Source organism: Mytilus edulis, chromosome 10 (assembly GCF_963676685.1).
Source record: "Mytilus edulis chromosome 10, xbMytEdul2.2, whole genome shotgun sequence".
Classification (NCBI taxonomy): Eukaryota; Metazoa; Mollusca; class Bivalvia; order Mytilida; family Mytilidae; genus Mytilus; species Mytilus edulis.
In genome coordinates this window covers 23,894,719-23,922,208 of record NC_092353.1, presented here as the reverse complement: position 1 = coordinate 23,922,208, position 27,490 = coordinate 23,894,719, and the positions used below count along the sequence as shown (strand labels likewise).

The window sequence follows — 27,490 nt, the reverse complement described above, 5'->3', positions numbered from 1 at the left end:
ATTACCAACCATTAACAAGTTCCAAGTCAAATCTGATACCAATACTTATATGTCACATGTAACTTCCATTTGCAGTTACTTTGTACCACCTGTTCATCCCTTCCCTATCAGGGAACATTGAATTCTTCTAGCAGTTTGTTTTATATTTATTTTGTACACTATTTGAGAAGTCTGTTTTCTTCCACCTCAATACCACTATTACTTTTGGTTATAGTTAAAACATTAAATTCAATTAGTTATAATGAGAAAACTTTGCACTTACAATCAGCATTCCTTTTATCAAAAGACAAAACGAACATTAAAAATCCTATTTGTGTTTTGTACTGTTTCGGTCTTCTTTGGTTGTTGCCATGGTATTGTCAGTTTGTTTTTAACTTATGAATTTGATTCTCAATTTTGGTATTGTTATCATCTTTTCTATATCAGTGTTTGTTATTTCGTGTTCGAAGATATCAGAAATAAGTAAAACAATTGATTAAATAAGAACAATGTTCTTCTTTTTATTGACGATGAGCTTCACATAAGGGATGGAGTTGTGTGGTACAGAAGTGTGGAATCAAAGAAACAGCGCGAGAATTGTGAGCAGCGCCACATGATCCATGTAGATGAGTAAGATAGGAGCTGTGGGTCAGACTTATTTTCTGATTTTTGTCCGTCCATATCCAGTTACCATGGCTATCTTTAGCTGCACCAATCCATAAATCAATGTCTATAAAAAAGGGAAAATGTAATGCTAATTTCTTCTTACCAAAAGCTATTTGCAGTTTTGGGGGACATGTTTTAAAGTGTATATCAAAACGATGTTGTTAGCTCGTAACTCATGAATAATGAATATTTAATCAATGATTTTACTCTATACCGAAAATGAAGAATAGGCATTTCAATTATGAAGTGATATATTAATGATATATGATATATGACATATATAACTAATCATCAGTCAAATCATTAGTCTATACACGAATTCGTTTTAATGGGAAAATGGACCATATAATATATCATATGATATCAAGAACACTTGTATGTTTATTCTTTTTATTCTTTAGATTGTATTTTCATTACGCTGTGAATCAAGGGTTCCTGCGAATGGCATTGGTGACATCAGCAAAAGGTTAACCGCCTCCCCTTTTGCATGTTTATATATGATTAACAAGACTTTGTGTTAAAATCCTTTATTTAATCCAATGTATCATCTTTAGGTTAAATTTGTGCTTGTGTTACTACACATTTAATTTTAAAAAAAATATTTTCATACTCACTATGAAATGTTGATTTCACATGGCTCATGACATCAAGTATTTCAGTACTAGAACTAAAATCGGCAAGTTTTCCACATTTATTTTTGCAGTAACTCTATAAATGGACAAAAAGGGATGAAGAGATGTATTTGTCTTCCATTTGTTTGATGTGCTTCAGCTTTTGATTTTGCCATTTGATTAAGGACTTTCCGTTTTGAATTTTACTCAGAGTTGAGTATTTTTGTGATTTTAATTTTTCCACGAACAATACATAATAATGTACGTATATCCCCTGCAAATACCCCGTTTGAGTTTAGTAGTAGAGGAACAATCATTAATAAGTTTATTCGAGATTTAAAGTGGCATTAGCAACGAGAAATAAAGAAAACAAAAAGGATTTTATTTGTTCAATCATTAATGAAGGTGACATACTAATTCACTATTAGCAGTCAATTAGCGTCAGTTTTGTCAAAATAAGATAAAAAAAAAAACAACACATTTACTTGCAAGCGATTAATCCGACTTCATTAAATCTGTATTCAAGTGACCTCAAAATTAACCCTTTAACTGGAGATTGGTTATGTATTCGGCAATTAACAGAACAATAATGATTCGATCCACTACAAAATCATTACACAGCTGGTTATAAAAACGACGATAAACATACTTTTTTACCTACAGTTTGAAATCAACCACACCTTAATAAAATCGATTGCACGTGGACTCTATCTGTTTATATTCATATGTATATGATACTAACATATTGTTGGCGACATGCAATTTTCTCATGTACTTTGATCGTATTATGTAATAGGGTTGATGAATCATTAACTTAAACCCATTTTTTAACTTTTATGATATTAATAAAAAAAAAACTATTGAGGTTTATAACATACATCGGCTTGCTGCCAGGTTAATAGATTATTGCCTATATGAAAACACGCACGTTCATGAGTGACGTATGTGTAGTCAGGAGGACAACCGTGGTGGTGGGTGTCAGCATGTGGTGTTGCACAATCTGAAAGATATATCAAACATCATCAGAACATGTAGAAAGTTGTCTTCAATATTAGAGTGGTAAAATATCAGGATAAAAATCAGCCATACATATTCGGGATGAGACTGGTTTTTATTAACGCATTTGCTATTTATTTACAATCTATTTAGTAGATATTTGTACATTATTTTTCACTAACAACATCAAAATATCTAGTTTTTTTGTCAATAGGTGTTACTTTATGTTGCGATATTTCGCGGCTGATATTTTACGTTATCAATGTGTAGTAAACCAGATAATCTATACTTCTAATCTTACTCCAGGTCAAACTTGTAAATAGTTCTCCAAGGTACCAGGATTATAATTTAGTACGCTAGACGCGCATTTCGTCCACATACAACTCATCAGTGACGCTTAGGTCAAAATATTCAAGACAGAGTCAAGCATATTTGACGTCATCAAACCATGTGATTCTATAAAGGCATATAAAGGAAGGACCGATAATATAAGAATACAATTCCCGATTATGTAACACCATCGTTTTATGCCATGTTCAGTGAATAAAACTTTTTTCAGTAAGAGACTGCAATCCTAGAATCAATACTATTCATTATGTTTGTCAGCTACCTTTGCAATTTGTCTTTTATTGTCTTTTTTTTTTTTGTGTGTGTACTTTGTGTTTATGTTTAGAAAGAGATTTACTAAAAGAGGGTTCAAACTTTAGAAGCCATGAAGACATTATGTTTATCTCCAGATGCTTTTGTGTTCCCTTGTAGTTTGGTTGTTATACTTATAAAATGATAATGAAAATCTACAAAACGCACTATTTGAAAAAGATAAAAACTACTCTATGGCGCTGTACATGCAAAAGTGTAATTAAAGCAAATTAAAGAGAAAAAACATAAAACTTCCTCCTTGCAAATACTTAAATACAAATACAGTAAAAATACCTACCATCAAAAAGGTCTATACTCAAATACTTATTTTAACAAACTAATAAAAATAACAATCTTGTCTAAAATCATGTCAACCAGGCAAACACATTATCTGATTGGTGCATACGTCTCAGTTTGTTTATTGTCACTGAACAGGGTAATATATAAGCGTTGTAAATTTTTAACACATACTTGTTGTTGGACTTATTTTAACAGGTTGTGGTGCGGTGGATGCAGTGATAGTTGATGGAGGGGCATTGATAATCTTAGGAATCCTAGGAATTCTGATATTACAAAGATCAGTCCTACAGCACCCTCCTTTCAGTGACAGGCTTGTTTGTCGACGTCCAAAGCCTGATTGTGCCGGGTTCACACCGAACCGTTTACAAAGCTGTTGATGAAAAAGTGCGTTTAAATCATAAGAAGCCTATCAAAATAAACAACATGTATACGTAACTTTCCACTTAAGTTATTCATTATGCAAATAACAACAACAACAAATACACCACAGGAGGAATGCAATATATATACGTATGTAGTACCGCTTCTTTATTTTCTTATCTAAAAACACTGAATTTATTTATCTTTGTTAAATTAAGATAATTTAAAAAATACTTCTTTTCTTATTTATTCCTTTTTGTTATTTGAAACAGAAAATCAAACTTACACTCTCGTCAAGACATCCTAATCTATAGACAGGACGAAGATCAAAACTAAGTGTTTCTAGCTGGAAGCATTCCTGTATAATATAAATTTTAACATCATTTAGACTGCTGAACAATTAATTATGCAAAAAGGGTCTGTGAGATAAAGATATCTGCAACGAAGACTTATATAACTCGCCAATCTTTTGGATTTTATCAATACAGAAAAAAATGTATAAAAAAGTAACCAAATATATAAGGCTAATGATTTACGAAATGGTTTTCATCAGGGGTACGAAATGGTAAATGTTAGGTACGAAATGGTAATTTGGGGTATAAAATGGCAGAGGTGCTTAATTGTCAAGGTACGAAATTACCTGCTACCCTTTAAATACATCTTAAAATATTATTGTCTCATTTAGGTTTGAACCACAAAAAAACAACAAAGGTCAATCATAAACTCTCAAGTGTTAAATTAGGTAAAAACTAATTATGTCTTCTAGAAAGTTACGGTTCTTTTCTACCTACATTCTACATTTTAGATGTAAGGGTAACACGCAAGACGTAACTCCAATAATTTCAGATTAAAATGTAGGCCAAATGTCCTAAAGATGTGTACGAAAAAAACCTTGTTTAAATATCACTGATTGTAACAGAGCTGACTCCTACAGACGTACAACTGTGTAAAATAGCAAACTATAAGTATCACATGACGTTGGTATTCAGTAAAGTTTATTCTTGATTATTTAAAGTCTTCTTTTTAGTTCAGTAATAAGTATCATAAATACAACTGATCTGGTGTTCAAAGCTTTCAATTGTTTTTATTTTAATATTTCATTCTTTAAAATAATTTCAGGCATTTTGTAAAAAGTAAAATCACAAAAATACTGAACTTAGAGGAAGATCAATTGGGAAAGTCCATAATCACATGGCAAAATCAAATAACAAAACGCATCATAAAATGCCTTTTAATTTTTCAAAATAACAATTTTTCAAATAACAAAACGCCTCAAAAAATGCCTTTTAATTTTTCCAGGCATTTTGTAAAATGCCTAGAAAAATTAGTCATTATGTATAATGACTGAATCTTAGAGGCAATTTTGAAAATGCTTTAAACTTTCAGGCATTTTTCAAAATGCCTGTAACATTTATATATATATATATATATACAACTCGTCTAAACATCAACCCAACAATGTTAGATCTGTAAATTTGCTTTCGCAAATTTTTGGTTCTTCCCTCGCCATATATATATATATATATATATATATATATCTATATAAACGAGTCTAAATTGAAAACTACGTTCAAACCTATGATTGCGTTGGATAAAAACCGCAATTTTTATACATGTGCATGTAAACAAATCGTTGTAGAAGGGTCTAAAAACAGCACAAACAACATTTTCCAAAAGACCAAAAAAGTGAAAAAAGTATATTTAAACAAAACGCATTTGACTTACAGGTCGAACAACTGATGTTCTTTAACCCTGCTGCATGCCATTGGCGATTGCCAAATAAAATTGATCAAAAGGTGTAACAAAATGAATCTTAATATAAATTTAATACTAAACAGATAAAAATTAACTTGTGGCCACGATGTTATGCCACAAACATACGGTGTCAATATTTATTTAGTACACCAGATCCGGATTTCGACAATAAATGTCTCTTCAGTGATGTTAGGGATCGAAACGGTATTCGGAAGGCCATATAAGAAGTACCCTCATTTTTAGAAAAAGTATATATATATTGATAATTAACGAAATCAATGTCAGCACATTTTGAAAATTGTAAGTGTTGTATAGAGTTGTCTGTTGATTTTTTTACGGTTGTATAGTTGTTGTTTCAATGCAGCTTTAGTGATATATCTTAATGTTTACCTTTCCTGACTCGCATGTCGAAGTACTATTACAGTCCTCAGGCCGATTTATATCATTGCAGCTGTAACACTGAACTGAAAAATTATGTACAAATGAAAAAGAAAGGCTAACGATTTTAAAGTTAACTCATAAGTCGTACAAAAAATGAAGTCATGTACAAAAAAAAAATAACAACGGCTAACATACAAACAAATTTTATAAAATAAGCACAAAACCAAACAGAGAAAACGAAAAACACAAATCACAACAAAAAAACTGGGTGATCGCAGGTTTTGAGCGGTAGTGTTCCATGTGTGGCCCGTCGTGTTGTTCATATAATCACACACCCGCTAATAAGACTAGTTCGTTTAGTTAAAACGTTAGAACGTTTACTGTGCAACCTTCGTATGTATACACGTAACAAAAATTTTAAAACTGAGAGCATGTAAATACATTAGCAAAACCCAGTAAGCAAAACATATACATGTCACAAGATTTTCTGTCCAAAGAACACAGTGCATAATGTCTTACTCTCAATGTCACATGTCAAGCTCCCGATCAGTATCACATTAGAATATAAAAGGCCCAGACATGATAAATATGAAACAAAAAAGTAAAATCACAAAAATACTGAACTCAGAGGAAAATCAATTCGGAAAGTCCATAATCACATGGCAAAATCAAATGACAAAACGCATCAAAAACGAATGGACAAGAACTGTCATATTCCTGACTTGGTACAGGCATTTTCAAATGTAGAAAATGATGGATTGAACCTGGTTTTATAGCTAGCTAAACCTCTCACTTGTATGACAGTCGTATCACATTCCATTATATTGTCACCGATGCGTGAACAAAACAAACAGAAACAATAGTTAAAAATGTCAAAAATAGGGGTACAGCAGTCAACATTGTGTTATCATCTTAATCACTATAAAAACAACAAATGTAACGAAGAAGCACAAAAAGGCATATATCAAATTAACATCCTCATTTTGATTATATTATACGACTTTATTTGTCTATGTTAAATGCACCTATCAAGGAAGGAGGGTTTTGAGTACTGGTGTGAAACATTTCGATTAAGAGAGCAAACAGAATAATTTATAACATACCAATTTACGAGAAAAACATATATGACAGACATGAACAAACGACAACCACTTAACTAAATGCTCTTGATTAGGGACAGGCACATCATCAAATCGATACAAAGCAGAAAAATATCCGCCAGACATGGCATGGTATTTATACTTCGCTCATAATAATAAAAAGACACAGAGTACAGATATGAGTGTAATCAAAGCTTGTTGTAAGCCAATAACGACTAGTAAAACATTGATCTAAGAGTAAAATATCAATCTGTAACCATCCAACATACAATGGATTAAGTGGACAGATGTATAAGTAATTCAAAGTAAGAGAACAATATATAACCCGTGCAATGCCAAAATATAGTTTTACCGTGAAAATAAATATGATTATAACAATAATATGTAGTATGGTTTATAATTTAATAACAAAGTCATTATTTCTACCAATGAACAAAATATTCAAAGATGTTGTTACAGTGTTGATTTGATAACCTTTTAGATTAAGTTTATTTAAAAAGTAAAAGCACAAAAAAACTGAACTATGTGGAAAATTTAAACGGAAAGTTCATAATCAAATAGCCAAATAAAAAGCTCAAATATATCAAACACATGGAAGACAATTGTCATGTTCCTGACTTGGTACAGGCATTTTCTTATTTAAATAATTGTTGATTAACCCAATCTGGTTTTAAAGCTAGGTAAACCTCTCACTTGTATGACGTTTACTCGCATCATATCTTAAAATCAACAATAAGTAAAACTGTAAGATTTATGTTATTTTTGTTCTTTCTTTATCTGTGTTTGTTGGAAGTGTTCCTGACGGTTTTGTTAAAATAACAACAACGTATAGATACATAATAACATTATATTACTTACAGCATTTTCTACACATGCGTGGACAGATAACAGAAGCTATACAGTCATTACTACAGAATGCTGGATCAGTCAATGAAATTCTAAGACACACATCATCATCCATATTTTTACAGACGCTATAGGACGGAGGAACTGTTAAAGAAAGGCGAACAACTAATTGACAGTTGCTATAATAATGAGTGAAATGGTTCATCGTATATTTTCAGATATATCATAAGAGTTTAAACTACAACGAGAACATCAAAGAAAAAGAAAAAGAAAAGCAGGCAAGTTGGTGTATAAAACAGTTGTTAATGTTATTCTACATTTCGGATATGATAACCAAATGAAAATAGTTATCAAAAGTACCAGGCGTACAATTTGATACGTCAGACGCGTTTCAATTTTAAACCACAACTTATCAACGCTTCCACTGCACTTTTTGATATAATTATCTTTGTATACACATTTTTGTATGGTTGAAGAAATGCGTAAATCGACTTCAAATTGTAATACGCAGATAAAATTATCTAGAATATGTCTTCCTCTAAAGTTAAGACATTATCAATAATATACATAGGTAACAATTATCTTTTCATCGTTACACATTCCAAATACCTGTAGTATTTTGAACCATAACAGTGGTCCTCTGTTGTAGTAGATCTATCTGCGACGGCAGTATATTGTTACATTTGTCGATATTGCAACATCCACCTTTAACACTAAGATCTGACCGCCTTCCATTATTAACATTTCGTTCACAAAGCTATAAGAAATGAAAAAAGCAATTTATATATTTCATTTCTCCCATTCGCTTTTTTAGAAATGAGAAAGCAAAAAGCAAAAAACATGATTGTGTTATTTATGTTTAGCGCTAAAACAAAATATCTTTAAAGATTTGCTTTGCACATGAAGCATAGCGTTAATCATCGAAAGGTTTTTTTTTCATAATCATTGATTTTTGTCTTCTGCTTTTATCCTTAATCTTTGTACTTTATATAAATAGAGTTAAATAAGAGATTAAAATATTCAAAAATTTCGTTATATCTAGATTTGTTATGTTTCATCCTTACAGTTAATTAGAAATTATCCGACATTTAATAAATCATATCTCATGTAAGACATTTTTAAAACAATAATATTTTCAGATTAATGTAATGTAAGGTTCATGTATCCTTGATATAAAATGCTATCACTCTATACCGCTATTTAGAAAAGTTGAATAATTGAGTTCTTTATTACACTAACTTACATTTTTCATAGCACATCCCATTGTGTATACCTCATGGAAATCGTCTGTAAACGTTTGAGATGTAAAACAGTACTACAAAATAATAATAAAAATGACATGTGGAGGCATGTATCAATGTGACACAAACAAATATATAATGCACTCTGAAAGACATCTTTGTTTATAACTTAGTCCATCAATAGTAGACAACATTAATAATATTGAGAATGAAAAGGAGGAATATGTCAAAGATACAACATCCCGACCAAGAAGCAGACAACGGTCGAAGGCCAACAATGGGTCTGCAATGCAGCGAGAAAATCCGGCATACAGAGGATGTCCTCAGCTGGTAGTGGTATACAATTGTGTACTAGTTCAGTGAAAATGGATGTGAGTAAACTCCAAAACATATAAATGAATAAAATTAAATAAATATACAAGACTAACAAAGGTCAGAGGCTCCTAACTAGGGACAAGCCGCATTTCTGTGGGTGTTCCAAGTCAGGAGGTTTTGACCTCTGACAACCTGTTTTGTGAGATATCAACCCTCCTCTATACCTCTATCCAATGAAAAATGAAGAAACACATAGCAATACGCACAGTAAAACTCAGTGTAAAATTGTTCGAGCGATATCAGAATTGGAAACAAAAGAAAATAAGCAAAATGATACATAAACTAGCAAAGGACTACTAGCAGTTACTGACATGCCAGTTGTTTTTCATGTTGGAATATACATCCTTAAAATTCTAACAAGTCAGATGAGTGGTAAATACTATAAAAAAAAAAGTAGTTAAAAAACCAAATGTGCTAAAAGATAATTCAAATTTTGGATGCCTTTACCAGACATATGCAGCGATGAATTACAGTGAAAAAAAACCTCTTTAATGAATGAACTTACATGGTCAGTAGTTGGACATTCAAGTGCAGTAGTGCAATTGGCTGGATTATCTATTTGGTGGCAGAAATAGCATGATAATGCTGAAAATAAAAACAGAAATAAAAGTTATCTTTTTTTCGTTGTTTAGGTAAAAGAATGGGTCTATATTCGAAAAGAAAAATATGAAATCGAAATGAGCTTTAATCAATCAAAAGTTTTTACATTTTATTTACATTAAAACTTTTTACTCGAAATTGTCTGTCGACACTACATCTTATTATTTATCTTCCCAAATTTGAAACAAATTATTCATTTTCTTTAAAAAGAACATAACTTACGACATCGTCCACAAAATCTAGAACAAATGCTAGACAGACAGCCATCAGCGCACATATTTGGATTCAAGGCTGATAACTTCTTACATACTTCAGTATCTAGATCGTTACATGACTGAGCTTGTGTGCCCAAGATGTAAACACTAAGTGCTAAAAATACAGAAAAGCAAAGCAAATGCTGAAATTATAATTGAGTTTAAGCATTAATTGTTTTATTGGGTTTATTATTTTCAGTTATATTGTAACGGCGAAAATGTATAGATTTACTTATAATGTTAGAATTATTAACGGCAATCAATCATAATAGTTATCAAAAGTACTAGGATTATAAATTAGTACGCCAGACGTGCGTACCAATATATACTTCTATTGCTATTAATCTTGAAACAAATCAAACACATTTTTAAAAAGGAGACATAGATAATACGACAGCTTAACCTCACAGCATCGTCATATGGGAAACAATTTGGTATTAATCTATAATATGTATAATATTAATAAAAAAAATAATGGAAATGTATTTGTACGTTTCATAATACCCTTTTTCAGTTTTGTTAAGGTCAACTGAAATTAACGTATCACCTTTTTTCAAATAAGATTCATTTACATATGATCCTCTTTTCTTTGCCTTTAAAAAAAGATTCGATTGACTTCTAACAATGTCAGAATTCATTCTGTTTCTAATTTAGAAATGCAAAATATATTGTTTAAAGGATAACAAAGTTGTTACAAAGTTGATTTGTGTAGTTTGTTGCTTTTGCTTATTTTTTATTTTGTGTATTAGTTTTGTTTATATATTTCGTTATAACTTCGTGTTTATTTGTTTCATGTTTAATGAATACTACTTTGTATCCTATAGGAACTGATACATGTATTTCATTGCACTGCGGTTCTGATAGATGTAAATTTGTATATTTATATATTTTTGAGATGTTCACTTGTCTTTTTAGATAATCTGGCTCAATGGGCCTCAATGGGCCAAGTAAGCTTTTCGCATCACTTGTCGTCCGTCGTCGTCGTCCGTTAACGTTTACAAACATTTTCAAAAAAGAATGCAAGTTTTGTCTATTATGTCTAACAGGGTAACCTGGCAAAAACAATGTTCTACGGCTCTACATACTGACTACATTTCAATCAAAATTGACAGACGACTTCTTGTAGCAGTTATTTCAATTTGATGACAAATTTTAACTATTTTTTTTTTATTTTTTTATTTTTATCTTGAAAACTACATACTGCATATAAACATTAAAACAGAAAAATTATCAGGAAGACAAGTACTACAAATACGTTTGTAATGTCGAAATCGACAATCGACTCCTAATTCTAAAATTATAAAAAAGAATTACTCTGATTCAAACAAACAATTGTCTAAAAATAACATTATCAAGATTCTTCATTTCTTGATTGACAACATATTTGATACGTTTGGAGGACGTGTTTTTCACCAGAATTTTGGCGTTCCAATGGGAACCGATTGTGCCCCTCTTCATGCTGACTTGTTTCTTTATTATTATGAGCTGGCTTCATACAGGAACTTCTACGGAAGAACTATAAAAAGTTAACAACATCCTTCAACTATTATTTCCGTTGAATAGATGTGTTCTCTCACTAAATAATTAAAAATTTCGTGACTATGTTGAACGTATCTACCCCATTGAAATGGAGATAAAGGATACAACAGATACAAATAAGTCTGCCTCCTTTCTTGACTTACATCCAGAAACTGACAATGCTGGTCGGTTTAAAACAAAATATTACGACAAAAGAGATGATTTCAGCTTCCCAATTGTGAACTTTCCATTTTTATGTAGCAACATTCAAGCAGCACCTACATACGGATATATATCTCCCAATTGATAAGATATTCCCGCGCTTGTATGTCCTATCATGATTTCCTTAATATAGGGTTGCTGCTCACAAGGAAGCTATTAAACCAATATTTCGAAATGGTGAAGTTGAAATCATCCATTCGTAAATTTTACGGACGACATTACGAGTTGAATGACCGTTACCGTTTCACAGTTGATATTCGATATGCTTTGTATGTCGTAACTACAACCCCCTTCCAATTTCATGAATGTGACCTTCCGAACTAGTCCATTTATCGGGTTTGAAATAACATGAGCAACACGACAGGTGCAACATGTGGAGCAGAATCTGCCTACCCTTGAAGAGCACCAGAGAACACCCCAGTTTGTGATGGGTTCGTGTTTTTTTTAGTATTCAGATAGACCAAGGTGAACTATACAGGCTCTGTGGAGCCTCTAGTTTGTTTTTAACTTTTTGTCAAATTTTCAGGTTCCTCTAAATTTATCCATATAATGCAAACCCCCTTCTTTGCTTTTTTTTAATTTTATTACATATGGTTTAAGCAATGCTTACATCCTTTAATGCAGGCAAAACAATATTTTCTTTACGGACATATTCAAAATTAAAGTTAAAGTCCTTCATGTTCCTGCTGAGTGAATTTCAGGATTATGCCACAAATGGATAATACGCGAGCCAGATGAACCAAAACTGGGCACTTTATCTGAAATGAATCATAGATGTTTGGGCATGCATCTACAACATAGAAGTACAATGATTACATTTTATATATGCCCAAGGCTGTATATATTCACTCTTCAAAACAAATAGGATGATTTTTCACCAGGCAAAGCCTCAAACAATATTTTCCCGATATGCAAACATTGATAGTTGTATACCTAGTAGCACGAATGGAGTTTCATAGACAATTACGACATACACATGGTCACCTGTGACACACATATTGCCTAAAGGTCAATCAAGTAATGATGTCGCCTGTATTTTTTTTTATACGATCGTTTGGATGATCTTGCCCTAATTACTTAATTACACAGCATTGATTAGTGCGAGGTAGGCGGAACAGGCTCGTGAAACCTATATTAGTAACCGTAGATCTAAATATATCATTATATAAAACTTACATAGAAATATTAATATGAACTTCATGTTGATGTAAATCCAGGGCACATTATAATCGTGACTATCTGCCTTATCTTTCTGACGTTATAAAATAGGTAACTTATGTCTATAAAATTCTCATTTCAATAAAGAGGTGGATTATTCATCAGCGATGTTTCGTAAATTATTAGAACAAAATTTACCAAACTGGCTGCTTAAAGAGAACAAATCTTCATTGTTTTACTTTTATTAATGATTAATCAAAACAAATGATTTTTTTTATATCTCGTAGCTTATTTCATTTAAGTTGTCGTGCTCATTATTAAACACTGATCAGAATAACCAATCACAAGTGACAAGAATCAATAAAAAGTAGACAGGGATCAAATAATGTGTGACGGAATATATGACAGGTAGTTTCTATTAAACTGGTTTTGTCTAAAGCTTGGTTCCGTTTCTGTGTGTGTTAGTTGTGTCGTTGTTTTCCTCTTTTATGCGTTTCCCTCAGTTTTAGTTTGTAACCCGGATTTGTTTTTTTTCTAACGATTTATGAGTTTCGAACAGCGGTATACTACTGTAACCTTTAATTGTTTGTGACGATTAAATGGAAACGGAGGAGCATGTATTGACTGAATGTCCGTTGTATGTCGATCTTTTGATCTACGTCGGTTAAGAGCTCTACTGAGTTCATGTTTACCTTGTTGAATTGTACATATCATGCTAGTACACTGAAATCACCTTTCCATTCTGTAAGACTCATCAATTGGCTCATTATACGGACAAAAAAAAACAAAGTAGAGGCTCTTAAGAGCCTATTTCCCTCACTATGGTAAAGGTACATCTTCAACAATGTGGACTAGAATAGAATTCATGACGAAGATTTCTTTTTAGTCATATTGCTGATCTTTGTTTCTGTGTTCTGTTGTGTCTATTCCAAGCAATAAAAAAATATCATTTAAGGGATATTATTCCTACAAAGAGTCTACTTTTGAGTAAACTCTATGTTATGTTAAAAGATTTCGGCAAAATTTCAATTATTTGTAGATTTAGCAATTGCTGATCATTATAAACAGTTTCAAATGTATATCTTACTTTTCTACTTATCATGATAAAAGACAAAACCATAAAATATTGGTAAATTTTTTATAATAAGATAGAACTCAATTCAGTAGTCTACTAGCGGTTTCGGATATGGTGACTTATGTTTAGATGTGGTCTTTTTGTTTATTTTTGCTATTTAAATTAGCTATCTGTTTATAATAGTTTTCAAAAAAATGCCTGTACCAAGTCAGGAATATGACAGTTGTTACATGTATCCATTCGTTTGATGTGTTTGAACTTTTGATTTTGCCATTTGATTGGGGACTTTCATTTTTGGTTTTCCTTGGAGTTCAGTATTTTTGTGATTTTACTTTTTTAAAATAACAGGCAGAAAACTTAATTGGATAACAATCGTCATTAAAGAGAAATAACTCCAATTAGAAGATTTTAAATGATCAAAGATGTCAGCAAGTAGACATATTTGTAGATATTGTCTTGCTGATAATTTCGGCTTAATTAAGTTTTTATATATCTATTCTAGCTTTCAAATATAAAACAAAAAAGCAAAACAAATTGTCAGTAAAAGTTATAACTCCAGTAAAGGGTTAGATGATTTCAACTGTGTTAATCTATTCGTAGATCTTGACAGGTTGATAATATTTGCTTTCTTCATTTTCTATCGTTATATCATAGTTTTTCAGATATACGCAAAATACGCCAAAAAATCGGTAAGCGTACAAAATCTAATCATTAATAAACTCATCATAGATACCAGGACTAAATTACGTATATCCGCCAGACGTGCGTTTCGTCTTCAAAAGACTCATCAGTGACGCTCGAATCCAAAAAAGTTAAAAAGTCCAAATAAAGTACGAAGTTGAAGGGCACTGAGAACCAAAATTCCAAAAAGTTTTGCCAGATACAGCTAAGGTGATCTATGCCTGAGGTAGAAAAGCCTTAGTAATTCAAAAAAATCAAAAATTTGTAAACAGTAAATTTATAGATATAACCATATCAATGACAGTTCATGTCAGCACAAGAAGTGCTGACTACTGGGCTTGTGATCATTCAACTTAGGTTGTAAGACAATTACTGCAACGTTAGGTAATTTGTAGATATTTTCTGTATTACAGAGTTGTAATTAATATTAAATGCAGGTAAATGAATACATTCATTACAGACTTATTGTATTTAGTTTACATGTTTAATGTTATATTTGTAATTCTCATCGGATTTTGTCAAATGTGTTGACGTCTTTTTATTATATTTAGGTGTTACGGATAGAAAAATTAATCACCGCCTTTATTAATTATATTAAATTTTGTACGATTATTTACGCTTGAAGTTGGATTCATAACAAACTGGACATATATATATTACAGTTAATTGCTATTAATAAGTATTGCAATATGCATTTTGTTTAAATTAATTATCAGTATTTAGTTCTGATATAATCTTAAATCAATCCTAATTCTATCTCACTTTGATAGTTTTTCATATGTGACGTCATGCTGTTTCTAAATTTCATAAATTCAAATGTGGCATAACGTTTGTACCTTTTCGCCATCGTATGTGACGTCACATTTTTGTAATTACGTTGACGCCTGGACTGATTCGGGTGTGTCTATTCTGTGTTAAACTTTAATAGCATTATGTATTCGGGTTTAGTTTTCTGTAATTAGTTAATACTTCAGTTTCATTATGTATATCTCTTTCATATTCATTTGTTAAAATTTACTGTTTGCAATAGCATGAATTGTTCTATATAATAAGGATGTTCTTATCCCGGGCATAAATACAATGCCGTATTTGGCAAAACCTTTTCAACTTTTGATCTTCAGTGCTGTACAACTTTGTACCTTTTTCACTTTCGATCTTTTATATCTGGACGTTATGTATTCGGGTTTAGTTTTCTGTAATTAGTTAATACTTCAGTTTCTTTATGTATATCTCTGTCATATTCATTTGATAAAATTTACTGTTTGCAATAGCATGAATTGATCTATATAATAAGAATGTTCTTATCCCGGCAATAAAAACAATGCCGTATTTGGCGAAACCTTTTCAACTTTTTATCTCCAGTGCTGTACAACTTTGTACTTTTTTCTCTTTCGATCTTTTATATCTGGGCGTCACTTGTAAGTCCTGTGTGGACAAGGCGCGTTTTTGGCGTATTGAATTTTAAACCTGATGCTTTTTGTTATCTATTAATCATGTTTTTCTTTGTCTAATATGTTCTCCTATTTATTTGTATTGTAGTCCTGTAATATTATGTTATCATTTCAATGTTATATTTAACTTTGCCATTAAAGTGCGAGGTTTGGCATGCCACAAAACCAGGTTCAACCCACTTTTTATTCCCCTTTAAAAGTGTCCTGTACCAAGTCAGGAAGATGGCCATTGTTATATTATTGTTCGTTTCTGTGTGTGTTGCATTTTAACGTTGAGTCGTTTGTGTTTTCTCTTATTTTTGAGATATTGAGATCAGACGTGGCACGGTACTTGTCTATCCCTAATTCATGTATTTGGTTTTCATGTTATATTTGTTATTCTCGTGGTGTTTTGTCTGATGCTTGGTCCGTTTCTGTGTGTGTTACGTTTCGGTGTTATGTCGTTGTTCTCCTCTTATATTTAATGCGTTTCCCTCGGTTTTAGTTTGTTACCCCGATTTTGTTTTTTGTCCGTGGATTTATGAGTTTTGAACAGCGGTATACTACTGTTGCCTTTATTTATTGGAAATTATTATCAACTGTTATAGAATTTCAGGTTACTTATGGAAGATTTCTTGGACTTTAACAAAATAGGTAAAAGCTTCATCCGGAGGAACTAAACCTGTACCCTTTTTCTGATGAAATCACAGATGTTCAGCCATGTAGTGAAAATCTGCGGCATACAATGACCACACCGCTTTCCGACTCTTCCTATATAAATGCAACAGTAGTATACCACTTTTCAATAGTAATAATTGAATACTCAAAAACAATTCCTGGTAAAAAAAAACGAAATAAACACATAAACTATATGGGAAAACCAACGAACAACGGAAACACTGAACTAAAACAAAAGGAACCCCCAATGTACATAGAAATAGACTGTCGATAACAACAACCATATTCCTGACATGGAATTCTAAAACATAATGTGTTGTAACTGGGTTGATGGTTCATATATGCCCAAAGTTGTGTATGTTTTATCCTCTCTTTGCGACAAATATAATGTTTTTCTACATAATGTCTAAAAATATTGTGCTTATATACAACACAAGTTTTTGGGGGGAAATCACAGTAACGAAGCTGGAATCCAAAGCAAAACCTGGAATCCTGCATTTACCTCATTAACAGTAAGATTTTAAAACAAAAAAATAGAACAAATCCATCCTTCTTTCCTTTAATTTATCATAAATAACGACGACGAAAACTATTTTTTCTCTCTTCGCGACAAATATAATGTTTATCTACACAATGTCTAATGTTTTATACTGTATACCTACACTTTTAAGAAAATAAAACTCAAAATACAGAACGCTATATTGTCTGGTTACAAGGTCTTAGACTACCATTTTTTTCTGCAGTAAAAGATATTTGTAAGACAGTACGTTTAACCAGTGATGTCAATCAGATGTGGATTTAAAACAAATATGTTAATTTGTTGTAACCATCTTTTATTATCATTTTAATCTAAAAAAAAAAAGGATGTACACATTCAAAATATTCGCAATATTATTGTTCATTTTCAAACAATATCAACTACCTAAAAACATGACTCGTCAAGTAGTTTACTTCTACAAATATAAATATTTTGATGGGGTATCGTTTATAAATCTCACAATCCCAAACCTGGAAATTTAATAAAAGTTTTTGGGTTGCAGAAAGAAAGAATAGAAGGCATGCACCCTATATTTTTATCCAACCATTTTTTTTTAATTCTGCAGTGATCTGGAGCAGTATTGGCATTGATAGTAATATTCAAAATCAGAAAAAAAAATCAATAATCGAACAGTATTTTTACAATTCTTAATTGATAATAGGCAGCTTTTTTGTAACCACATTATAATCCATGCCTTTTCAATGTTCTGAAGATGTTGATCAGAGCAAGAGAAAAATCTGAATGAAGCACTCTAACGATATGATATCATTTTATATATAACAAGTCCAAACAGTGTTTATCGTACATGTAAAGTTTTCATGGACTTTTTCCTAAAGGGTATTCACATAATGGCAAAAGTCTATGTAGACAACTCCCATGGTCCCAAAAATATCCATTGGTAGTCTCAATATTAGAAGACTCTCCTCTCCCTATATCGGCACAATGTTCTCCGTCAGCATTATAATTAATGTGAGATCCAGGTCTCCAATGAGAATAAGTGTGGTCATTGATTACGGTGCCTGTACTATTCCATACCCAAGTACCATCAAAGTTTGAATCGCTTCTGTAAGCATCGATCCAGTATCTAGACTCTACAATTGATCAGGTATTTGATGCATTTTATTTCCAGGCTTTGATAAATGTTTAAACATATTATAATGTATTCGCCAATCATCTACAGAGAAAAACTTGCTTTGTTAGTTTGTTTGTTATCTAAGCATTATGTTTAGAATCTTTTATAAGATAAAGTACGTATTGATTCAATTTCGTTTGTTGTGTAAAACACCACAGTAATAATTGCTTCTTAAATATGAGGGTGTCTGTTCTTGTTTTTTTTTGTATTGTCCATATGGAAACTTTGTACTTTATTTCACCTTATTTCTTATCAGTTAGTATGTACTTATATTTCCTCTTGACTACGAGATTTATCAATAGATAGCGAATTATTATAGTTCAAAATAAGCTTGTCGAGCATTATAAAATTTCAAATTTAGCTATCAAAGGGGATTGATATTATGATTAAAATTGTATTTGGAAAACTTAAATCATAGTATAATTTTTAAACAGTTATGCATACCAATTAGAGAAACTAATACGTATAGTTCAATTTCGTTTAACAATTTTAAAATGAATGATCAGGAGAAGATCCTACAATGGTTGATTCATATGTATTCCTCTTCTTCTTAACAAAACAGATGTTTTTGTATACGCTCTATACGCGATCGTTCCATACAAATACATTAAATAAAGATTAATTAAAAAATCTTAAAAATTGTAAATGTTTGATAAGGGACATCGTGTTATTTACCTTCATTTATTCCAACTATCTGTTTACTTTGGTGTAAGAAGTCAGTAATTTCCTTATTTTCTACTTCACTACTTATAATCACCAGTCGAGTACAATAAGAAGCACATTCTTCCTGCAAAAAAATAATAAGTAATAGAGTTTTTCTGTTAGCAAAGTAAATGTAAAAGCACAGAGTTATGTTCACACTGTTTCAGACTGTGTTTTGATCAGTTCCTTGATAGTTATATTCCTGAATGTCCAATGTGTTTGCCAAAAACATTTGCCCTTTCTTAAGTGTTTATATTAATAGATCAAAAGATTTTTTAAACAAGGCTATCAGTTTACCGTGCGTTGACCCCTGTCTTCTTATATACAGATTTCTATGTGTACGAAAAAATAGTATAAAATTCTGAAATTTTTTACGGTTGTTAAATCAGATCATCGTAATCTAACAAGTCATTGATTAAGGTCCTACAAATTTAAATGCTTTAAAAACAGAAATCACAGTTTCCTGTACTAGATAGACATTCTAATACCAGGTTTAGATAAAGACGTCAATGTATACTTTGAGAACAATTGTTATATTACATTTAATGTATATTGTTCCATGTTTTTCTTTAAGAAACATCTCACCAATGGTTGTGTTTATGCCAAAACTTACATGTGCCGCTGATTGTATTCTATGGCTACGACTGATGTAGTAGCAGCTATCAGCTCTTCTAACAAATCCAATCGGACAATCTCCTATCAACATAGGCCTACAGGCTACGATTGAAAGAAAAAATATTCTTAAATCATGTTTGATGATCATTCTGCACGTTATTTTTATAAATAATGTATCTGATAGTTCAGTATTCAACACTTCTGTGTTGACATGAATTATTATTGACATGGTCATAATTATATAATAATTGTTTACAAAACTTAAATTTTCAAAATATACCAAGCATTATTTAACCCGAGAATACTAATGTTAGCTGTGATTGACAAAACCTTTTGAATATCAGGTCTTTTTATTCTTAAAGCTATTACTTTATTTTTTTAAACTTTGGATTTTAAGCGTCACTGATGATTTTTTTGTAGAGTAAACGCACATTTGGCGTTATTGTTTTTAGAGTGGTAAAGATGATGAGCCTATTAATGCATAACGTATTTAAAGTAATATTAAATTTTAATATAATGTTATGGGCAGATAAAAATCAAGAACTTGAAAAAAAGGATTAGTCCAGTGGTAAATATTATATTTATATTCATGAATAGAGCACATAAGCAATGAATTCCACAAAAGGGAATGTGCCTGTACCAAGTCAGAAAAACGACAGTTGTTTTCCATTTGTTTGGTGTGGTTGAGCTATATTCCATTGTATAAAGGAACTTTCCAGTTAGAATTTTATATAGGTAAGTCTGGAAACGAGACAAGAACGGTATAATAGGGAATTTTGAATGCCACACGAAAATAATGGTAAGTGTATTGGATTTGGCCTGAATTTAGTCAAATATGGACCCCTCAAATTTTTAGTACATGCAGACAAAAATGACTATATTTCTATATATATTCCAGTACTGTTACACTTGGGTCCCAAATTAAAACTTATGATTATTAGTACACCTACTAGGTGTGCCTGTGGTTACCGGAGAAGCTCTTTGTGTAGTTGTTTGAGTGGTTGGTAGAGTACGCTGTATATTACAGAGATCAGTTTTACAACATCCACCTATTAGAGAGACATCTCTACGACCAAAAGCAGATTGTAGTGGGTCCATGTTGAATCTGCTACATAACTATAGCAATTAAAGAATTTAATAGATGATAAAGTCATGATACGCTATTGTTAATTACTTTTGACATTTATGATGGTGAAAGAATCATTGAGTTGTTTTTTATGTGTATTTGAAAATTGTAGCTCTGTTCTTTACACAATTTAAACAGTATTTTTGTTCTTTTCTATAATATCTAAACACTACTGTAAGCACCTACTATATATCTTACTTTGATCAGTTCAATATAGGAAAACTATGTTTCTAGTTTTCGTGATTTTAATTTACAGCACTATATTCTTCATAAAAACTGCACATCGTGAAAATGTAACTTAAACATGCGTCTCACTCACCATATTCATAAAAACTGTAATTTTACAAATTGTACATTTTCATATCTAGAATTGAATTTGAGAAACAAACCAATAGTATTGCGGAGCATGTATGGAACAAATATGATCTCTGCGCTATTGATTGAATAGCAATATTATATCCGTACATTTTCTTCAAGACATCCGAGTCTGAAAACAGGTCTTAAATCAAAGCTCAAGGTCTGAAGGCGAAAACATTCCTGAAAGAAAGCAATTGTATACAGTTTATTCGAGTTGTTGCGCTTAAACACTTTTTTAACATATAATTTACCGGTATATATTGTATATTTGTCGATTCGTTAATGTTGTATTATTCGAGGCACTGAAGCTTTACTATCCCTGGGTTTACCTTAGCCGTATGTGAAACATATTTTCGGAATTTATAGATTTCAACTTCCTACTTGATAAAGCCTTATTAATATTACACAGCGTCACTGGTGAGCTTTATGTGGGGAGAAAACGCGCGTGCACATTTGTTTTGATGCGTGATTGCAGTAGTCTCTACGTAGAATTATTACTATAACTTGAATGTAAGTGTTGCGCACCAATTTTTGCAGAAAATCCTGATCAAATTGCAAAAGGTTTCATAAAACCAAATTGTTAAACTGGTTAGAAATGTCAGCAATTTGCTGTAAAAAAACAAAATCAAGTCGTGAAAATGGACGGTGATAAAATAAAGAATGCTGACATTTTGATTTACGAAAAATCTTTTTTATAATTTCTATCCATATTTTTACCGTAATTGTCCTGCAAAAGTTAATACAATAATAGTTTGTTATGTAACTTGAATTTAACAATACTATATACCTTTCCTGACTCACACGTTGTGGTAGTGTTGCAATCACCAGGACTATTGATATCATTACATTGATAACATTGAACTAAAATTATAAAAACGAAAAATCACAGATACATGTACTAATAACGCAGGCTTGTTTTGCTGATTTGACTTATCCTTTCAACAACAATTTCACACATTTCCATTAGATCAAAATGTCAAATAATCGATTTATACTTGTATACTTGTATACTTGCGTTATCATGTATTACTTCAAATTTTATATGTTCCCCTTCTTTTATGATTTTTTTCTCGGAGAGTGTGTACATTTAGAACCAAGATGAATTACAATGTATCAAAAAAATAATAGGTTGTTTTATATCGGGGCCAATATAATTGGTGTTGTGGTTTATATCACTAAATATCTTGTTCCATAATTTAAAACAATTGCCTTAATCTATCAAAATAGCAGTTTTGAATTCTCTGTAATAAAAATATAAATTACTTATATGTCTAGCTAAACACAAATAAAGTTATTAGTACATGCAGCTAAGAGAATAACCTTATTCTGGAAAAAAAATCAGGAAAATTTACTTAACCCTTGAAAATACTCTACATCAAAACTTTGGTTTAAAGGGTGAGAATAAATACTGTGCAAACACAAAACGATGATTAAAATGGCATCTTGTCCCCCATACACTTACTTTTAATACATTTTACTTGTTATTTAACTATCTATGTTGAAAAGCAAAATAAAATTGACATGAACTATACAATCCATAACGTTAACTTAAACACGATTACATAATATGATAATTCATTTAATTGTAACCAGTTCGTATACCATAGGACTGGTAACGAAGCGGATGTCGCAAAATGCACAGCAAGAAAATTTTCTCAAACGGATAGGGATTCATTTCATGTTAACCCTGAAAAGCTTTTTTTATTTTTTTTTTTTTTATCTCTGTAGCTTCTAAACCTATGATATCGTGTGTACTCAATGATATTTATTTCAAAAATACTCGTTATGCACACTTACAGAATCGGTTGACCAAGTTCTAAAATTTAGTTAAAATGTTGTAATTAAATATTTAGCAATAACTTACAGCATTTTCTACATGTGCGTGGACATATTTGTGATGATATACAGTCATTGGTACAAAAGGAAGGGTCAATCATTGATATTCTAAGACAACTGTCGTCATCAAAATTCTTACATTCTTTAAGTATAGACGGTGACGCTGAAAAATATAAATATCTGTCATTGAAATCAAAATATTATTATCTTTTAAATTTGATATACACACATGTAGTTATACTTTATTTTAAATCATACCATACCCTCTTATTTTATAAAGAAGATACCAGGCGCAATTTGTAAAAGTGCATTCAGTGTAAGAGTAGTTATACGTATGATATTTTTGTTATAGTTTATTTTAGTAGTTATAAGAAGACAACTCTCAATCCAAGTCACAATTCATAAAAGTAAACCATTATAGATATAAGTACGGTCTTCAACACGGAACCTTGGCCAACACCGAACAGCAAGTTATAAAGAGCCCCAAAAATGACAAGTGTAAAACCATTGCAGACTTTAAGAAATGTAACAGTAAATTATTTGTTTTAATCTCATATTATCATTTACGTTGTATCTCTTTTAAAACATATACAGTCACTTCTTTTATCAAATTGAATTCCCTACCTGTTGTATTCTGGACCATTTCTGTAGTACTAGTTACTGTTAGCTCATCAATTAATGCTGGAAGTATGTTATTACATTGATCAAAACTACAACAGCCTCCATTTACATCGAGGTGGGACCTCTTCCCAGAGTTGATATTCTGTTCACATAGCTGTATTGTACAATTTTAAAACAAGATAGAGATAACCTAGTCTGATATCATAGCATCCAAAAATAATAAACATATGCGTATATACACTTATAGATAGTCAATACTTTATAGTATAACCTTTTGCCCTAAATCATGCAGGTGTTACAAGGTTTGTTCGACTTCTGAGCTTGATTTTTTCTAGAGCTATTCAAACTTTTGTTAGATATTAATGTAAAATTGATTCCCGAACCTGAATAGCTTTCATTTTAAAAGCATCCTAGAAATTAACTGCACAATTGTATGATTTTTCGTTTTTTATATTATCAATACAGAGCATTTATAAAGATCAATTCAGCTGATTTAGATATTATTTAAACAATCAAGTATAGAATATACAGGGTTAACCAAACAGTTACCAATGAACATTTTGAAAGGCAACCATAATTTAAATGACATTAACACATACTTACAATTTCTCGTCCAATCAAATTGCTTCAATTTGCCTTCTATTTTCATAGTACACTTTTCAGGGTACTAAGTAACTACGCAGGAATGACCAGACAGGCAACATTTAAATGCATCGTCATTTAGATAATAAAACAAAATGCTATGTCCCAAATTAAACGAATCAGATTGGTACAAGTGTTCATACTTTTTTTTAAATATCCTGCTGTTGAAATGTTTGTGATCTAAAATATGGTTTTAACAATTAAACATGTTCCTTTTTGGCGAGTTTTAAACCGATAATGAAGATACATAAGTCTCTTTTGTTACCCCTGTGTATTTTTCTAAATCTAGTAAATAAATAAACATCACTACTTACTGATTTCTTTGCACATCCTAACTTGTAAACCTCTTGGAAGTCATCTGTATAGGTTTGAGTTGTGAAGCAATACTAAAATATTTCAATTAAATTTTATTTTTTACATGACTTTACCACCGTATCTGCAATGTTCTGTATAAATGGAGTAATTTCGTGTTTTAAAAAACACGAATGTAACTAACATGAAACACTGTACAACAGCACACATTGTACACGGCCTGGAGAATTATTATTATTATTTTTTATCTTTTCGATTTTATATGTCAGTAAATGAAAAGGGTTATAAGGGCTGGGTTTGTTTTACCCAACCTGTATTTTAATTGAATGTGTCATATTCATACATAATATCACAAACCTTCTAAAAATGATTATAGTAGGAATCTATGATACATTTAATTTGCTTGGTAACATGTTTTATGGTGGTGATAAATGCTTGATATTTGTTTTAGCTTTTAGATTTTTATTTTGTGGAAAAACATACACAAAATCCTTTAAAGTGTGTATCACATGTAACATAATTCTTATACAAGTCTTCAGCTAAATGTTCAGTAAACTTGCGTGCTATTATTCAGCTGATGTTTTGTAAACGTTATATCTATACTCCGCTCCTCTTATTTTACTTTTTTTCAGAAACTTAATAATTTTAAATGCCAATTTAATAACTTAAAACGTGTAGGTTGTTTTGGGGAAAAAGATGGTTCTGAAAGATGCATCAACCCTCGTGCATAGGCTAATTACTTATTCAAATAAAAGTTGTGTACGTACATGATCTTTAGATGGACAGACTGCAGTGGTGGTACAATTAGAAGGATCGTCTACTTCATGACAGGAATAACAAGTCAGAGCTGATAATATAATAGTTAGCACAATTTAATGCATACACAAAGTCCTGTATACATATGCCAATATTGTGTTGAAAATTGCATTTCATAATTGTATAAAATTGACATTTATGCGAGCTTTTAACCATAGTTATGTGTCCTTGATTTATTTGTTTAGTTCGTCTTTCAATGTATTGTTTGTTTTCCTTATGACTGCCAAATCCCTTTATTATTAAAAAATACAATGTATCTTACGCAAAACTGTAATATTAGAGGTACACGAAGATAACCTAAATAACTTACGACATTGACCACAGAATCTAGTGCAGATACTGGACAAACAACTATCTGCACACAGACTCGGATTCTGGCCATGCAACCGCTTACATACATCAGAATCGAGATCGTCACATTGTTGTCCAAAGATACAAATGAAACAAAAGCAGAGACCTGTTAAAAAAATTAAAAGAGTACTTGAGTTATCAGGTACCTTATTGGCTACATTAAATGATTATTACTACAATGTGCATGTATGTTGTAAAACAAAGAAGAGAAACTATTTATATAAAGAAGTGTGTCATTCAACTACATACAGTTACTTTAATTTTTGTTTCCAATAAGACAAGAAAAATCGTTGATACATTCTTTTATTCGAATCTGACAAATTTAAGTACAAAGAATTATTTATTTTAAATTCTAAATAATTCATGGCGAAGAATCATTAATTCTCTTTTTTGTATCATTTAAAAAAAAAGAATTTATAGTTAGTTTAATATAGAACACGCATGATTAACTCGGGGAAAAATAACAAAACATATTATTTTTTTTTTAAATAAAAAGATAAAAATATAAGTTTTATATCACTGTATGTATTAATACCAGATAAAAAGCTAACAAAACAAAACGCCTTATAATATTAATCAATAGCACATGAAAAATCCATATTTCTTATTACTTGGGCATTATTTTACATGACATTTTAGTCTTATTTCACATGTCATAGTTATATTTCAAATGATATAATCATATTTTACATAACAGTTGACTTTATATCAATCAACATAATTACTGGAACACTAGGGTCACAATTCTGATTTGCTATATTCCATCGAAAAAATTGAATTATTCAAAGCTGCGTTTACACTTTATAAAAGTAATAACATATTGATTTACTTACATATAACGTTGTTTAATAGTTTCATTGTGATATAACCCCAATCTCAATGTCTTATCTTAGTCAATAACCTATACAAGACGTCAGTTAAAGCACGAATTGTTTCCATGTAAAATTTTGGCAAATTATACATGTGAAGAAATATGCACATGTATATGTAAACCATGATAACGGATTGATTTTGTTTATTCTTACATACATGACTTAGGTTTATTATGTGTATTCTAAAATCATTTATCTAAAATGATAATTTTTCATACCGTCAAGTAAAAGCAACAGTAGTATAACGTTGTTTAAAAGTTATAAATCCAAAGTCGATTCCATTTTATATTTTTTGCATCTAACATGTCTAAGGAGTAGCTGTACAAATTGAATACTTTCGTGCAGATCTAAGATTTTAGTAGTTAATACACAGACATAAACCTAAAACAGATAAGCATTAATTTTCGAAAGTCAGCTTTCAAATTGATTGACTGCGGTTCAATCATATTTTAATTACATCGAACTTACCTCCTGGGTAGTCTGGTGGCGGATTTTGATCCCAGTCAGATCAAACCAAAGCCCTGAAAATAAGATATACATGCTTCAACGTTGCATTTAAAGTTAAGAACAAAGACTGGTCTACAAATAGTCAACACTGGTCTCTTTCTTTATTTTCCGACTACTTTCAACCTAGTATTCTAGATATCATCACTTCCTATTAGTGTTGTCAATGGTTAACCGTTTGAACGACCGAATACCGAATAC

The 27,490-nt window shown here is 31.1% G+C and overlaps 1 protein-coding gene across 1 annotated transcript; it reads right to left on the bottom strand.

Annotated features, from left to right (window-relative positions):
• Nucleotides 1-488: 488 nt before the first annotated feature.
• LOC139492655 (uncharacterized) lies at nucleotides 489-26,845 on the bottom strand. The gene is made up of 23 exons (XM_071280808.1): nucleotides 26,747-26,845; nucleotides 25,873-26,019; nucleotides 25,514-25,593; nucleotides 24,749-24,820; nucleotides 23,796-23,946; nucleotides 23,200-23,334; nucleotides 22,123-22,196; nucleotides 21,444-21,515; nucleotides 20,803-20,968; nucleotides 19,851-19,954; nucleotides 19,211-19,322; nucleotides 18,223-18,494; nucleotides 10,072-10,246; nucleotides 9,755-9,834; nucleotides 8,877-8,948; nucleotides 8,243-8,390; nucleotides 7,646-7,777; nucleotides 5,697-5,770; nucleotides 3,838-3,909; nucleotides 3,363-3,561; nucleotides 2,135-2,256; nucleotides 1,260-1,353; nucleotides 489-709 (listed from the first exon to the last, which is right to left on the bottom strand). Exons 1-23 carry the CDS (start codon nucleotides 26,769-26,771, stop codon nucleotides 501-503), a joined length of 2,787 nt encoding a protein of 928 aa, XP_071136909.1. The 5' UTR covers nucleotides 26,772-26,845; the 3' UTR covers nucleotides 489-500.
• Between the last annotated feature and the right edge of the window lie 645 nt (nucleotides 26,846-27,490).